Source organism: Cupressus sempervirens, chromosome 2 (genome assembly GCF_028749045.1).
Source record: "Cupressus sempervirens isolate cs-2001-9-10 chromosome 2, ASM2874904v1, whole genome shotgun sequence".
Classification (NCBI taxonomy): Eukaryota; Viridiplantae; Streptophyta; class Pinopsida; order Cupressales; family Cupressaceae; genus Cupressus; species Cupressus sempervirens.
Genome location: NC_143119.1, coordinates 633,996,779 through 634,014,012, shown reverse-complemented (window position 1 = coordinate 634,014,012; position 17,234 = coordinate 633,996,779). Strand labels below are relative to the sequence as shown.

The 17,234-nt window shown below is 36.0% G+C and overlaps 1 protein-coding gene and 1 long non-coding RNA gene across 3 annotated transcripts in view; one reads left to right on the top strand and one right to left on the bottom strand.

Annotated features, from left to right (window-relative positions):
- The window catches only part of LOC149574964 (RNA demethylase ALKBH10B-like), a 97,125-nt gene that overhangs the window by 35,581 nt on the left and 44,310 nt on the right, over nucleotides 1-17,234 (top strand). For both annotated transcript variants that reach the window (XM_089814812.1, XM_089814811.1), the window contains exon 4: nucleotides 10,454-10,573. In XM_089814812.1, coding sequence (XP_089670938.1) covers nucleotides 10,454-10,573 — 120 coding nt within the window. The remainder of the gene's footprint in view (nucleotides 1-10,453; nucleotides 10,574-17,234) is intronic.
- The window catches only part of LOC149574963 (uncharacterized), a 54,129-nt gene continuing 45,136 nt past the window's right edge, over nucleotides 8,242-17,234 (bottom strand). The window contains exon 3 of the long non-coding RNA XR_016360114.1: nucleotides 8,242-8,899. This is a non-coding gene — a long non-coding RNA (uncharacterized LOC149574963). The remainder of the gene's footprint in view (nucleotides 8,900-17,234) is intronic.

Genomic DNA, 17,234 nt, shown 5'->3' with positions numbered 1-17,234 from the left:
TCTATTTGTTGGTTTTGTTTGGTTGGTCGGGTATGAACGTTTTCCCTATTTTTGAAATGAGGGTTTGGGTTTTTGAGCTGTTATGCTGGCCGTTTTTGCATACAATATCCGATTTTATTTATTTTTGGATTTTCAAGATTTTTGCACCTAAAGGCCAAATGGGTTTTAATTTTGGAATTTTTTCAAAATTTGGAGATTTTTACCTCGTTTTGTGCTCCGCCCTGTTTTCTCGGGTTTTCTCGGCACAATGTGGTTCATGGACCTGGATGATCTATTTGGATATCCGTCAAACCACTTTTGCATCTTTTTTTTGCATTGGGATGCGTGTAGCATCCGTCACCCCGATTTTATTTTTTAGTTGATTGACTTTCTGTTTGGGTTCTCATCTAGTTCTTGTGTTGATCTTCATGATGGTGGTGCGCCACACACGAGTACATCTATTGGGTGACCTACAGGGCCCAATCTTCCATGGTTCTTCCAAAAGTTGTGATCATTGGGGTTGGGTTGGGAATTTGAATGCCTACAAGCACTTATCGTTGGATGAGCATGGGTAGGGTAGGGTAGCATATGGAGGGGGCTTCCATCTCGCAACCCAATGATCATGGCGCCATGGGTTGGTAGAGGGAGCTTTATATAAGTGATAACTAAATAAAACATTGGGTGGTAATAAAACTTAAGATAATGAAAAGTTTTGCATTCATGTGATGGTTCCAAGGGAGTACCTTGAGAGTATTGCCACACATGATTTGAGCTTGGGCTTTTGGATGCCAAGCGACTCTGCATGATGTCAGCCCCTACTTAGTAGCCTTTGAGATGTTTGACCAGGACCTGTAGTTATGCATTGTCTATGTCTTGGATTCAGTCATCATATTGCTTAGCGTGTGTGTTAGCCATGGATGTTTGCTTCATGGGTGTTTGTGGTTGGATCATTATCTATCAGCATGGCGGGTGTGGACCTACGGGTACCACGTGGTTGGGAGGCGTAGCTACCCTCACCACTACTAGTGATTGGTGTACAGAGGCGGTCTTACATCCTAGTGCGACCATTGCTGGATGTGTTCACTTGGTACTTCCATTTACGGAGTATGCTTCTTGTGATTTATGCTTTCATTGGGATGTTGTTTATCATGTTTAGATGATCTTAGTTTTGATGCATTCCTTATTATGATGATTAGCATGTGATAGGTGACGTTATCTACTTGCAGGTTTATCTTCTATTATACTACTAGCATGTTAGATTTTCTTATGCTTTTGGTTATTAGCATGTTTGGTAGTGACGTGCCTATCACAATAGTGCTGACAATTTGATCGGTGGCTGGGGATGTTACGTGCGAGGGATGGCTAGGGCCCACAATGGCCTTATGATGCCATTGACGGTTGGGAGGAACCACATGCTTAGTTTGGTTGTTTTGTACATTGCGATGTTTTTTAATTCACTGCGATGTTCTTTCTGTAATTTTACTCTTATTTGTTAGACGGTTAGATGTTGTTCTTTCCGTATTTCCTTATTTGGTTCGAGTGTTCTTGCCTCGAAATGTGGATCCGGTACTCCCCAATGTGGAGGTTCTGAACTCAGTTTTACTCTTTTTTTCTCTTTTGTGTTTTCCTTAAGTGTTCTTGTGTTTCTATGGGCGACCTTTTATCAGCATGGTGTGACACAAAAATGTATCGCACGCCCATTGAAACTGTATCATGCATCCCTTGATTCTATCGCATGCCTCTTGGACAAATATCGCACGATACTAGAAAGTATCACACCTCCTTGGAAGATATGTCGTACAAGACCCTTAAAGTATCGCACACCTTTGGGAGAAGTATCACCCAGTCCTTGAAAATGTCACCCTCCTTTATAAATGTCGCACGATACTTTCCTGTGCTGTATTAAAGTATCGCCTGGTTTTTGTAAAAACCTGTGCAGATCGGTAATGGGCATTGTTTGGTTTGGTCCGAACTTTTTGAGAGTTGATTTGGATACCCTCTTCAGTGTTTTTCAACCCTATGTTGTCGCATTTTGATTCCAGTTGTGTGTGTTTCTGTAGTCAGACTCTTGGGGTTTCAAATATATCGTTTAAGTATAATTTCTTATACTTAAGATATATTTTATTATATGCCACAATTCATTTGAGATAGGTTCCAAACCTCTACGGGCTAAGATAAAGATTCTAGGAAATTTCAGGGCTTCAGAAATTCAGACTTACCCAAATTTCAAAGTTTCAGGATTTCAGCCTTAGCCAATTTTCAGGAATCCGCTTTTGTCTTTCAGCTTGGTTGATCTCTTATGTTTTTATGGTTATGTTTTAGTCAGTGGTGACCTTTGGAGATCCATTGGTGTTGGATGTTTGTTAGACTTCTGTTGTGATCTTTATGATCTGTGTAGGTTGTTATCATGTGCACTTACACTTGTTTAAATTTTTTTTTTTTATCTTGCTTGGTTTTCATCCTTGTTTTCAAGGATCATTCTAGTACATATTCAAAATGGCATCCCACATCTTCTTCGTTGTATCTAGCTCTAAAATATGTGGACCAATATGATCCTTGACACCATCAAGGATAATCCTCCCTGCCTTGGCATCATCCTTCTTATATGCTGCAAATTGTGTCACATCCGTTGTAAAGGTACAACACTAGTAACATAATCCTTGATACCATTCTCTTCCAATAATAAAGAAATTATGGCCTTCCAGACACCAAAATTCAAGACATCATCCAATTTGTCTTGATCTCTCAAACCTGCTGAAGCCATCTCAAGGGATTAAAGCAATAATAATTCTGAAGAGATCAACCCTTAATTTATTTACTAGGGCAAAACTTTTCTTCCCTTAACACCACTTTGATACCATGTGAAAATTAACAATATTGCAGTCACTGATTATTAATCTCCTATCATAAACAATTATTAAACTGTTGAAAACAAAATCATAGCTAATATCGAAAAATAACACGATTGCAACTTCACCAATAAAATACGGAAAGAAATTCACAACACAAAGAACACAATATTTTTGGACAAATCATCCCTGGGAAAACCCCTAAGGGAAAGCTAGTTCTGTAGATGGAATATATATTAACTTCATCAAATCAAGAGATACAAAATTCCTTGCCTCTCATTGCCAGAATTCAAACAACCTCCTAATTTCTCCTGCTGATATTCCCATTGTTATCCCCAACGCTATCATTGCGCTCTTGTTAACACTACATGACTGTTTGCTATCACTGCAAACTCAGTTGCTAACACTGCAAATGCTTCTACAACTCCTTGTGTTCCTCTGTTCTGTTCTATTCTCCAAATGCCTTAGTTGACCCCCTTTTATACTATCTAACCAAGAGGTTTCTATTTGCTTCTTGATCAAGACAACCTAACCAAGAAGTTTTTAGTTGCTTCTTAATAACAACCTAACCAAGAAGTTTCTATTTGCTTCTCAATTAAAATAACCTAATCAATAGGTTACTAGTTGCTTCTAGAAGGAGTCAATTAATTAACAAATATTTGTCGTAACTCTAACAATTATTTGCCAATTAATCACATATAGACGAACAACTCTCCAAGCTACCTAAAACTAACACATTCAAAATGTTTGATAGAATGCCTTGGAAATGACAATTTGGTGTTCTAAAAAGAACCATGCACACAGCTAATGATGTCATTATGAATTGAGACTTTGTGAAGAGGCGGTCGTAAATGGTTTGAATCCCAATCCATCGTATATATGTATCTCTAGACTCTCCAATCAAAAGAAGAGGTGACAAATGTGGCAAGACATTCAAAAAATGCAATCAAATTGTTCGACAGTATGCTTGAATAAGGATGATATTGAAATGGCAATTGTGAAAGGTTCTGTATGCGTTTGACGGTCTTGTGATTATAAATGCTGATATAGATTTTTTTTGGGATGAATATAGAATACACCAAACTATGTCAAGGTAGTATATATATTGGGAACAATCATTAGAAATCAAACTCTCCTTAGTGGCACCCGATTCACCAAAGTCGGCCCCTAGTCAGAGGTCAACCTGCTACTGCGCAATTATACAGTCTGCCCCAATTTGACACAAAAGATGGGATTCCTATCCTATTTCTCCATTCTTTGTTGTATAGAAGTTCTAATCCTGTGGAAATATGCTTAGGCCTGACACAAAAATAGCTAATTCAAGACTCTCATGAATCTTTGTTGCCATAACAACGACAATGTCATCGGTACACCATAATCTCCGAAGGAGAGAGTTTTGATTTATTGCACTGCACTCATAGAAAATTGCAAAGGAGAATCGAAGTTTACTAGAATGGAAATCAACAAACCCACAATGAAGAACTAGGGAAGACTGGGTAAAAAGTCTCTCCAATAATGTGTTTTCTAGTAAATAAAGGTATGAGATATTAGAACTTATGCCATTACTTATGGGTTGAGATATATCCCAGTCCCCATATAAAGTATATCCAACTCGTGAGTTAAATTCTATGGAGCCAGTTATTTAGTAAATCTTACCGTTAGGGGAGAGATTTTAATGTGTAAGAAACAAGATGACTTCAAAGAATCAATTATTATAACTGATAAACCAAAACTAGTTTTCCTGATTGTAGACTTTGTGCCACAGTAAGGGAGATTTTATTATGTTCCGGTCTCCAGTCCAGCTACGTGAGACTTTGTGGGACGAGCTGAGGGGGCTTTTGTTTCTGTGTTTGTAATGTAGTAGGAGGAGAGATATTTGATTTCCAAACAATGATTTGTATGATTGTTGTATATTCAGTATGCCAAAATTTTGATTTTGGATACTTTTCTCTTGATCAATATTAATCTTTGAGTTATTTTGGTTTTGCATTTGGAAAGAATGATACACCTTTCTTATATTTTTCTTAAAAGTTTAAGGTCTCAATAAATGGACATTGTGTCATTTATCTATTGTGTTAAATTGTTCTATTTCGCATCTGTTTCTTACTCGTGAATATATGTTCGTTGTTCATGTTCCTTTATTGCTTTTAGGTTAAAACTAGTCCTATAATTCGTATTCATCAAAAGAATGGAGTTGTACCTTCATATCAAAATTCAAAGGGTGCTTATGCATTTTAGTTGCTAAGCGACCCAACTGTTAGTTGCAGGTGTTTGTTCTCATGGTTCGAGCGTTAAGGAATCACTTTGAAATGATAATGAATGACAACAATAAATTTTGAAAAATCAATTTAATAGTACCCTCCGTGTCAATTGCCAAATTTGTTTGCACTAATCACTTCTTATTGTAATCTTGCTTGAAATCTCCAATAATGAGCAAAAAACACTCTAGTAGCATTGTTGTGAATTGAAAATTATCTTCAAATCAATTTAATAGTACCCTCCATGTCAATTGCCAAATTTGTTTGCACTAATCACTTCTTATTGTAATCTTGCTTGAAATCTCCAATAATGAGCAACAAACACTCTGGTAGCATTGTTGTGAATCAAAAATTATCTTCAAGTCCTTAACAAATCAACAAACTTGAGATCCCTGAACAGATTGTACTTTGGCTTCTTCAAATGGTTCTTGGACCAGAATCTTGATTATGAGGGTATTCCATTTAGATGCAGGAAATGTCATAAGACTAGCCATCTTGTTGCACGGTGTTTCTTTGACAAGGTTAGATCGAAGAAATCACCTTCTTGGTGGTTGGGTGTTTCAGACCATCATTATACGGTTCGAAAAGTTTCCAAGGAAGCGGGTGTGGCAGATTGCTCACCTCAAATTGATCATTCTTTGGCAGTTGATACTGTTGTTGTCTCGGATGCTACAGATGTTGTCTATAAGGCGGCTTTGGTTCAACATGTTAAGGCCGCCCCTTCTATTGTTGTTGTCCATGTCCAAAACATAGTTGTTGGCGCTGGTTCAACTGCCTTATCTCCTATTGTTGTGGGTAGTAATGCCCATGTTTCTCCTGGGAGGGCTTTGGGGGTTAGTTGTGGTGCTACCCCTTTCCCTTCTGTGGTTACTGATCTTGTTTGCCCTTTAGTGGGACCTTCAAGTTTTTCTCTGGATTGGCAGATGGTTGTTGAAAAGGTGGAAGATGGATGGACATCAGTTAAAGGAAAAAAAGTCAAATCCTCCAAACCTTTGTTTGATATGTCTTTACGTTCTCATAAGATTGGGTAAAAATAATCTTGTTGTTCCTTTGTTGTCTTTAGCTAGGTTGGTTTTTGTAGGGTTGGGAACTATGGTGAGTTCCTCTAGTTTGTTGGGTGGTGTTTTACAGCTGTTTTAATATCTTTCAATGCTATATCTTCCTTTTCTCTTTGTACAAGGTTTTGGGTCCTTTCAAAACTTGTTTTTACTTGATCAAAACAAACTTGAGATCCCTAGATGAAATCACTCAAAATGGGAAACAATGGCTTTCATCCTCAATCCTAGATATATAATCTGAGAATATTTTCATCCTCTCATACCCTGAATTAACCAAGGGTTTTCACTTTTGATGCCTTGGATTAAACAACTATCCAAATATAAAAGTTGGATGCAAAGGATAACTAGGATGAATGCCAAATGAAGAGGTGCATCATTTTGATATACCTTTTTAAATTGGACTTAGGTCTTAAATTTTTCTATAAGAGCATACTGTTAATTTTGTTTCAACTTTAATTTTTAATTTTGATTTTTTTAAAATACTTATAATTTAATAATAATGTTTAAAAACACAATTTAATTTCTACTTATGATAATATTGCGTTGCCTTGACCTTAAATTGGAGATTAGTAGGCAACAAATTCCACACTATGATGCCAACCTTTTAATATCTAATTCAATGATCTTTCTTATAGATGTAAATTGTTTGATCTTTCAACAAGCTCATACAAATTTTCTATATTTATAATTCAATCATATGAAAGTATGTAATAGCAATAGGTAGTGTATCATAAGTTTCTATATTTTTATTAAAAAATCCTTTCAAAATATTTTTAAATCTCTAGTTGAAACCTTAAATCTCTTATTTTCATATTTTAATTAAAACTTATGCACAACACTTAATTAAAGTGATTGAAATACATAAAAATAATAAATAATAGATCAAACTTTAATTCTAATTTAACAAAGAAAAAGTTTTAGCTTATTTTTACTATCTAAATTATTAAAATACAAAGTTTAAATAATTAATAAATAAAGTAGTACAAGGTTCAAGTCAATTTTAATTTGATAAAGTTCTTTAGTTGAAAGTAAATATCAATTTGATTAGGGCTGGTTCCATTGTAAAGAATTTCTCATGGTTCTTACCATATTGTATTTGGTTAAAGGGTGGTGGTGTTGTTATGATAAAAAAAATCAAATTAGAAAATTTAAATTTTTTTCTTATAAATGCCAATTTTCCAATCAAATTTAAACAATTATTTATAATCCATATAAAATTAATCAATCATTTATGATCTCATATAGAATTATTTCATCCTCATAATTTTGATCAAAATCCATATCTAAATAATAATAATAATATCTCAGAAAATAATAATAATATTAAAATAGAGAACTAACTTTTTCAGATATTAAAAATATGTTTAAATTTCAAAACTCAAGAGATCGTTCGATTCACCTAGATTAGTTTTCGTAAGGAGAAGCTACATTTCCTCCGTTTGATTCCATATTTTTGAAATTGGAACATCAATTAAATAAGCATTACACTACTCCAAGAATCCAGTAGTCCTCTAATGAGTTTTCTACATGCTGCGAAAAAAGTAGAATACAACAGACAAGAAGGGCCAAATCTCGTTATAATCGAACTATTTAAAACCAATCACACAGACATGCATGCTACTGAAAGTAATTTTGTGAATTCTGTTTGTATCAAATATTTTAAATTACCCTTACTTCCCCTTCATAACCTGAAACATGGATACAAACACCAGAAGCATTGCAATCAGTACATAAAAAGCAAATTTAATAGCTCAATTTAGGCTTCAACTCTGATCATCTAAAAGCTGAAACGAGGAGACCAAAAACACTTAGAAGTGCGGGAGAGCCCAAAGATGGAAAATATCATGACGCAAAACTTTATATGTATCATCAAACAGAGCCACATAAAAAACAAGATGTTTCAGACTAAATCAAACAAGCAAAAAGCTGAAAAAATGTTGTAGTAAAACCATTGTCAGGCAGACATGAAATTTACATAATCCATTATAGATGAGACTTTAAAAAAAACAACTTTTCAATGGACTTAAATTTACAATGGTTGTAGTAAAAACATTGTCAGGCAGACATGAAATTTACATAATCCATTATAGATGAGACTAAAAAAAAACAACTTTTCAACGGACTTAAATTATAGAAAACCAACCTTATTCTCAAATTCAGTGTTCTGCAACAGAAGCAGAAAACGTTCCAGAGTGGATTTGTGAATCAGGGTTCCTCCATTCTCATAGAATGGAATCACCAAATATTTGACAAAAATGAAATAAAAGAGATGAGATAGTAAGATCGACTTCAAAATACACTTACATTTCAATTCCACCTTTTTTAGATGGAAGATGAATTTTAATATTTGAGGTAAACGAGAATACAAATCTAAATTAATTCTAATTCTAATACTAATTTGGGGGAAAATTTGTAATACCAATTGCTGTCCGACTCCCACAACCAAATGAACTCTAGAGACAAATCTCTGTATATTATAAAAAAATCTCAAACTATTGATTAAAATACTTATAGTAAATTGAAGTTTTCGTTCAAAATACGTACTGGCGCAAGCTTTCCATCCTGGTCCTCAATCATACCCTGTGGCATATTAGCTAACTTATATAAGACTGGTTTCCAGTATTTGATGCACTCTTACCTGCCTTTGAACGTGTTGCAAAAATTTGTCTGGCGTATTTGAATTCCCGCTAATTCTTCATCGTTTGAACCCCGCCGTTCGCCATCTGTAAGGTGTTTGAAAACTCTATTGCCGCCCCTGCAAAGATACGAAATAGTAGATAACAAGAACAACTCAGTAGATGACAAGGATAAAGCTTGCGAAATCATAAAATAGACATAATTTAGTATGAATTCAACAATGCTTAACGACGTTAATAACTAGAGCATGTAGAGTATTACGCTTCTAAACCTTGGGCTATTCGCACCTATTTACTACATTTTGGGTTAGAAGCTTTCTTTAATCCAAGGATTGAAGTTCCCATTTTTATTATATCACATCTGGCTTCAGAATTTTTGTTGGTTGTAGTGCACAAAATATCTATTTGTTTATGCATATATATCCTACCTTTCTGTTGGATTTGAATTTGTGGCCTCTCTCAAGAGTTCAAGTTCTCCACCACTAGAAAAACAAAATGAGCAACAAAAGTAAGTGTATCTTAATGGCCAAAGTGAGAGCATGTTTAAAGATGACGAAGAGCTTGGATTGATAAATATTTGTTGAGAACATCATGATTTCCCTGACATTAGAGTAATAAAGATGAATATTGTTCAAAGATTTTTATTATTATTTAAATCAGTTAAATAGTAAAGAATTATCTTCTCGAAAGAGAGTTTGCAAGTTCTTCCAAGTTCATATTTTGTATGGATTTAATTTATGTACTCCTTGTTGTAGCATGCCTCACTTTTTTTTTAAGCCTTTCGCTATTGCACATTTCAAGTCTTCTATTAAATATGTTCCTGTATAATTCTGTATATTTGAAATTATGGCCACTCACATTTTTCCAAAGTGATCACTTCAAGAAGTCATGTTGGTCACTTCTAAGTTTTTCAAATGTAAATTCCAATGGCTACATTTCGCTTTCAGTACTAATTAATGTCTGTCCTTGTTGTCTAGATACATTTGTCCTTCCTTTGTCTACTTTTGACCTTCTATGACTGAGTGATGGGATATTTTGTGGGATTTTTGGAATGTCTTACGTAGATATACCTTGATTTGTATGGATACTATCTTCAAGCGCATTGGGACAGTTAAAAGCTTTGTGAGTAACGTAAACTTCCCTCCTTCGATAACTGAAAATCGCAAAAAAGGATGGATAAGTGCAATTTGAAGCAATATGAGAAAACATGCTATATTAAACATATTTGTTGGCATAAGCTGTTTGGTCCTATGATCATGCTTTTATGTCGGAACTTAGCAAGTTTTTCAAAATTATTTTTTGTTCAATTTATTCCTGATAGGAATTTGTAAGGATGGCAAATTTAGTTTGGGAAAATTATCGAGTCTCTTTCTTTTCTCTTGCCATGTGCCTCAATTTTTCTTTTCACGTTCTTATTTGTTTGCATTTTATTTTTGATATGTCCATTTTTTCTCCTTTAGATGTTATTATTTTTTTTGGCGAGTGAAAATTGATGCAATGAGAAAACGCTTTGTAAGTTGCTTTAGTTGTTATTCTTATATCTATTATTATTATTATTATTTGAATTGTGTTATTGTACTGCACATTACATGATGCGAAGGCATAGGCTCGTGCATGCGCATTCATTTGTTTGCATATATGGGTAGATAATTGAACAAGGTTGACAATGACAGGTCAGACGTTTGTGGTTTCCAAAAGACCCATGAAAGGCAACGGACGAGAAATGATTCAGTTTGGTGTTCCTATCTTGAATGCACATTTGGAAGGGGAAATCGCAACTGGAAATTTGAAAGGTTAGTTACCTCTCCTGGATCAGAGTCTAGTTTCTATTTGTATAAAAGGCTTGGGCATACGCCAGTTTTTAATTGTTTCACTGAATACTGCTGCTTCTTAATTTCTGAAAATTGTTAAGGTAAATAGCTCTGAAAACTAAAACAAATATTATAGAGACAATCATTCCTAGAGTCTGCGATCATTGAAACAATGCATATGCAAAACAATATCTTCATTTTAGAAGTATGATAACATTTGAGAAAAAAACTTGGTAGCGAAATTGGCAAAAACTTTCAGTACAGGGATTTCACCATGAATGAATGGAAGTTCATTGACACCTGAAAGTCATAACTCTTCATTATTTTGGCACTATTGTGAAGATGATCTGAAAGTGCAAATGAAAAATACAGAATAGAAATAATAAAAGAAACAAAACACACAAGCACAAAATGCATGATTTTGCAGTGGTTCACCAATTCGGTTATGTCCACTCTCAGCAATGGAAATTTTTTATTATTGTTTTTGTGTTTGTATACACATTACAGCAGCATGCTTCAGCAAGCAATGAATGAATAAACCATCTCCAATCACCAACATTTATAGAGTGTCTCATAGAATTGAAGAGACATTCATTTGGAGAGGAAACATAATAATATGAAATAAGTGTAAGAAAAGATTGTTGGGCTTCACACACCAAACAAACTCCCACTTGAAGTCCAACTGCTGCAATGTCAGAGACTCCCCTACTTTGCCCCTAGTTTTATTTCTTTGCAATGCTGAGAGACGCTCGGAAAAACTTGAACATTTTCCATGGAAAAACCTTTGTAAGTGCATCAGTTGGATTCTCTTTGGTGTCAATTTTCACTACTTGAAGTTTTCCCTCCTCAAGTTCGCTTTGAATGAAGTGGATCCACACTTCAATGTGTTTAGTCTGGCTATGAAAAACAATGCTCTTTGCTAAGTCAATAGCTCTTTTGTTGTCATGCAAACGAAACCTTGTTGAGGACAATCAAAATCATCAAACAAATGTTGCAACCAAATCATCTCTTTTGTCCCTTCGGTGAGAGAAATGTATTCAGCCTCGGTAGAAGAAAGTGAGACTACCTGTTGCAACCTTGATGCTAACTAATCACTGCTCCAACAAATGTAAATGCATAACTAGTAGCAGATCTTCTATCGTCTAAGTTTTTAGCCATACCAAAATCAATAAATCCTTTTAATGATGCATCCTTGCCGCCAAAACACAACACAAAATCAGAAGTATCTTTTAGATATCTCAAGATCTAGTTGATTGTATCTCAATGTTCTTTACTTGGACAACTCATAAATCTGCTCATTACTCCTTCTGCATGGTCAATATCCAGACCAGTATGCACCATAACGTACATAAGGCTACCTACTGCTGAAGAATAAGGAATGCCTTCCGTTTGTATTTGTTCTTGGAACACATGGCTGAAGATAGATGAAAGTGATCAACAAGAGATGTGCTGACCAGTTTGGCATCCGCCATGCCAAATATTTCCAAAACCTGGAGAACATAATGTTCTTGAGATAGCGTGATCTCTTTCTTCCGCCTATCCCAAATAAGGGTCATACCAAGTATCCGTCTTGTTACCCCTAAGTCCTTTAGTGCAAACCTTTGTGACAATTTTTGTTTTAATTCACAAATCAACTTCACGGAAGAGCCGATAACTAACATATCATCAACATAAAGAAGGAAAAAAGTACCATTGGGTAACTTCTTGTAATACACACACAGATTAGATTCACAACGGACAAAAATATTTTCAGTCACGAAGCTTTTAAACTTGAGGCACCATTGCCTCGAGGCTTTCTTTATCCCATATAAGCTCCTCTTCAATCGGCAATATAAGTGTTCCTGTCTATGTCTTACAAATCCCTTGGGCCACATCATATAAATCTCTTCATTTAAATCACCATGAAGGAAGGTGGTTTAACATCCAACTGTTCAAATTCAAGATTATGAACAACTAGTAGGCCAAGAATGACATGAATGGTAGTCATTTTGATTACAAGTGAGAAGATTTTATCAAAATGAATTCCCTTTTGTTGATCGAAGCCTTTTACAACCAGCCTCACTTTGTATCTTTTTAAACCTCCAAAATCCATCAATTTTTCAACGCTCTCTAATTTGGTGGTAATGAAACTAAATCCCAATTGTTATTTGGCATCAAGGATTCCATTTCTTCTTGCATAGCTTCCTCCCATTTTTGAGAATTAGATGCTTTAAAACATCTTAAAAATTTGCTGGTTCAACTTGATCAGATAGTAATAACTTAGGCTCTACTTCTTCATAATATAGTAATTCATTATCTAAAAATTTGGTGAGAAGTCTTCTTTGCCCTGTAGACCTCATTCCCTAAGCATTTCTCCCTTTTGGGAATTGTTTCTCTGCAATTCATGATTGCTGCATTTTGAAGATGTGTGTGCCTTTTGTTGAATGCAAAAAACAAAGGCATCATGAGACCTAGTATCCAATGAGTTATTCAAGTGACAGGCTCCATGAGCCTTACCTCTTTCAATCAAATTCCCTTGTAGACTGGTTCCACTGGCTTCTTTATATCATGAAGGCCGATCTCATTCATCTTAGGTCAGTTTGGTGTATCATGACAGACTGTGCGCTGGTGTTCAACATTGAATGTTTGGTTGACATGGGGTGCCAGTGTGGTAGAAGAGTCATGCCTTGCGAATGGTGGGTTGACGATGATAGGTTGGCATGGAAAAGAGATGATGTTAATGACCCGTGAATGAGATTCTTGCATGGAGTCTACCTCACCCACAGTGAAGTATGTTACGAGTTTACAAAAAGAGACGAAGTATGCATGTTTATGTTGTGCATGGATACACTTCAAACAAGTCTTGACCAACGCTATATGAATTGTGCTGGATTTCTGGTTGATGTGGGCAAGATTTTCCGTAAGGCGAATTAATGGTATTGTGACTTGAAAGGCCACCATGTTTGTTAGATGTGGTCCGCATATAACCGAATAGCAAAGGGCGTTGAGAAATTGATGGCAACATTATTTTACGAGGAATTCCAACATTGCCATTGTGTACTTCTTGATCTTGCACAAATAATTGAAGTGGATCACCAGATGTAGTATGATTCATTTCTCTACCATGTATGCCAGTAACTATGTCGTTGGTAATATTTTAATGATTTACACTTGCTACTTCGTGTAATATTGGATGTTGGTTATCCCTTGAGAAGAATTAAAAAATAGAGCACAGTGTATCAAAATCAATTTGATCATCATTCATATGTTTTGTATCATGATTCCACAATTCTAGTAGATGAAGAAGACAGGAGGGTCGAGACTAATACTGAAGTAGGTGAAAAAACATTTGTTGCCTACAAATTTCTACCATTTCTCTGTCCATATGAGTTATTATTGGCAAAAATAGAGATGGGCACATTCACCTTCTAATTTTATCTCTGTATTTAATGTTGGAAAAGTCTTTTCATTGAAGACAACATCTCTTCTTATAATTTTCTTTGCCACTGGATCCCAAATTTTGAAACCAAATTGATCTTCTCCATAGCCCATAAAGATACCTTCCTGCAATTTAGGATCAAGCTTTGTCCTCTTCTCTTTTGGAATATGTGAGTACACTTTACATCCAAATATCCAGATGTGAGAGCAAGAAACCCTATTACTTGGCCATTCTACTTCTAGAATACAAAAATCCATCCGTGATTAGGGACTCTGGTTGATAAGATATACCTCTGTATTGTAAGCCTCAACCCAAACTTTTTTGCCCAAATTAGAATTAGAGAGCATACATCGAGCTCTCTCAAGTATTGATCTATTCATCCTTCAGCTGCTCCATTTTCTTGAGGAGTGAAAGGAACAATTATAATTTTGTGGATACCATTATCAATGCAACAGGAATCAAATTCTAAAGAGCAATATTCACCATTGTTGTCGATTTGCAAGCATTTGATCTCATGACCAATTTGATTTGCAACTAATACTTTGAAAATTTTAAACTTACTAAATACTTCCAACTTCCTATGAAGCATATATATTCACACTTTTCTTGTGCAATCATCAATAAATGTAACAAAATAATTTACTCCTCCAATGGAGGTTACCTCAATGGGACCATATACATCAGTACATCATAATAGATCAGTGTTGTCGTCGGTAGAAACTGTGTAGCCGACGGGTTCATGTTGTCGGTAAAGATTTTGTAACCGACGGGTAGATTAGGATTGTTAGATTAGGGAAGGTTTGGCGAGAAGTATTTATACCCCGTCTGGGATCATTGTAAATCATCTGATGCTTTGTATGTAATCTCTTGGCATATGCAAATGATAAACAAAGTACTGCTGTTGTTGTTCTTGTTCATTGTCTGTGTGCATTAATCAATTAATCTATGCGGTAAACATTTGGCGCCGTTGCCTGATGGACTTGGAACAAAGGTTGGAATGAAAACTAATGCCGAATTAGTTAAGCAAAAATAAGAAAAAGCTGAAGGACATAGACGAAATCCGTGCAACTCAAGGAAATTTAATTTTCGCGCAGCGAGCTGAACATAGACGGAGGTTTCAAAAGATTGCCAATGGACACTGAAGCGCTGAGGAATTGTTGGAGACTCGACAGTGGGTGGAATTGGTGGAAGAAGCAAGGGAGGAATTTTTGAACATGTATTTGCTGAGGGAAGAGAATCTAGACGGAAGGGAATTAACTCGCACGGCTCAAAGTGCCGAGGGAGCATGAGCGTGGAGTGAACTTTTCATCTGCGATACACTTCTAGAACGAGAAGACCCTTCTTCACCAGAGAACACAACTGTTGGAGAGAGCGTCGGTGTGGGAGTGTAGATTGCTAGTGTGGGAGTGCAAAACGCCAGTGTGGGAGTACAAAGTGCCGGTGTGGGAGTGAACAGTGCCACTGTTGCAGGACTGAACAACGCTTGTGCACAAAATCCAATAGTAATGGTGGCACCAAAGGAAAAGCTATCGAAGTTTGATGGTGATGGTACGGCTGATCTAATTCAACACTGTAAAACGTGAAACGATTTGGAGGGTGAATGGCATAATAGATACAAACGAATGGGTCGGACAATTTTTGGCAACCCTAAGGGGTGTCATAATCAATTGGTTCGCCGATGCAGATCCCCAAAAATTAACCACTTGGGACAACCTTAAGAAGGAGTTTACCGCCGAATTTCAACTGCTCTGCGACAACAATGAGATCGTAGCAGAGATATACAACACAAAACAAGGGAAAAATGAAACAGTTCGAGTCTACGCCAGGAAATTAAGATTGTTAGTTTTGAAGTCACCAGGAGACGACTTTTCTTTTAGGGGGATGATGTCGTCAGTAGAAACTATGTAGCCGATGGGTTCATGTTGTCGGTAAAGATTTTGTAGCCAACGGGTAGATTAGGATTGTTATGTAGTCGACGGACCCCTTCGGGAAGGTTCAGCAGGAAGTATTTATACCCCGTCTGGGATCATTGTAAATCATCTAATGCTCTGTATGTAATCTCTTGGCATATGCGAATGATAAACGAAGTACTGCTGTTGCTGTTCTTGTAAATTGTCTGTGTGCATTAATCAATTAATCTATGCGGTAAACAAGTGCTAATGCTATGCTCTTCTTTTCATGTCCGGACTTCAAGAAGCATAAAGGCAATGTTGACAAAATTGCAAACCAATAGATTTGAGCCTCCGTATCTGTTCCGTCTTGTGCATAACATCAAGGCCTTTCTTGCTCATATGCCCGAGCTTTTGATGCCATAGCTTGGAGTTGTTGTCCACAACTGTCATGGCTTCTCCCACTTCACCAATATTTTCTACAATATATAAACTACCAATTTTGTCTCCCTTACAACTATCATGGAGCCTTTGGTTACTTTCTATGTGTCAGTTATAGTAAGAAAACCTTGTGCATAGAACTAACTTAGCAAAATCAGATTTCTTTTTAACTTTAGAACATAACACACATCTTTCGACAACCATTTGCCGCCTCCTTTTAACAACAACAAAATATCACCTTTACCAATAATTGCACATGCTTTATTGTCTCCTAAATATACCTCTCCAAACTTACCTTCTTGATAGTTTGTGAAGTATTCTGTACATGGGGAGGCATGGAATGAAGCGCTGGAATCCAAGACCCAAAAGTCTGAAGTAGTATTGCTTGTTGATGGTATCACGATACCATCATCCTTGTTATAAGTTATGTTTTCTTTTGTGTCCCACACTCTTTCTTGTGCTCTCTTGTAGTTACTACAATCCTTCTTGACATAACCGACTTTCTCACAAAATCAACAATCACCATTTCTCCCTCTTGAGATATCCTTGCTGATTTGGATCTCCTATGATTATTTTTGCCTCTATTGTGGCTTCTTCCTGTATTCTTGGTGTTTGCCACTATTAAAGCTTCATCTAATGAGGATTCTTAATTCTTTCTTCTCATGTCCTCGCTAAGAAGAGTACTAACCATATCATCATTAACCAACTTATTCTTATTGGAAACCAAAGTGCTTACCATTGTCACCACACAATCCCAACTATTTGGTAAGGAGCATAACAAGAGAACAACCTTGTTCTCATCATCTCGAGTCATACCAATCGAATTGGCTTGGCTTATTAAAGCATTCAATTGGTTGATGTGGCATAACATAGTGGTTCCTTCCTTCATCTTGAG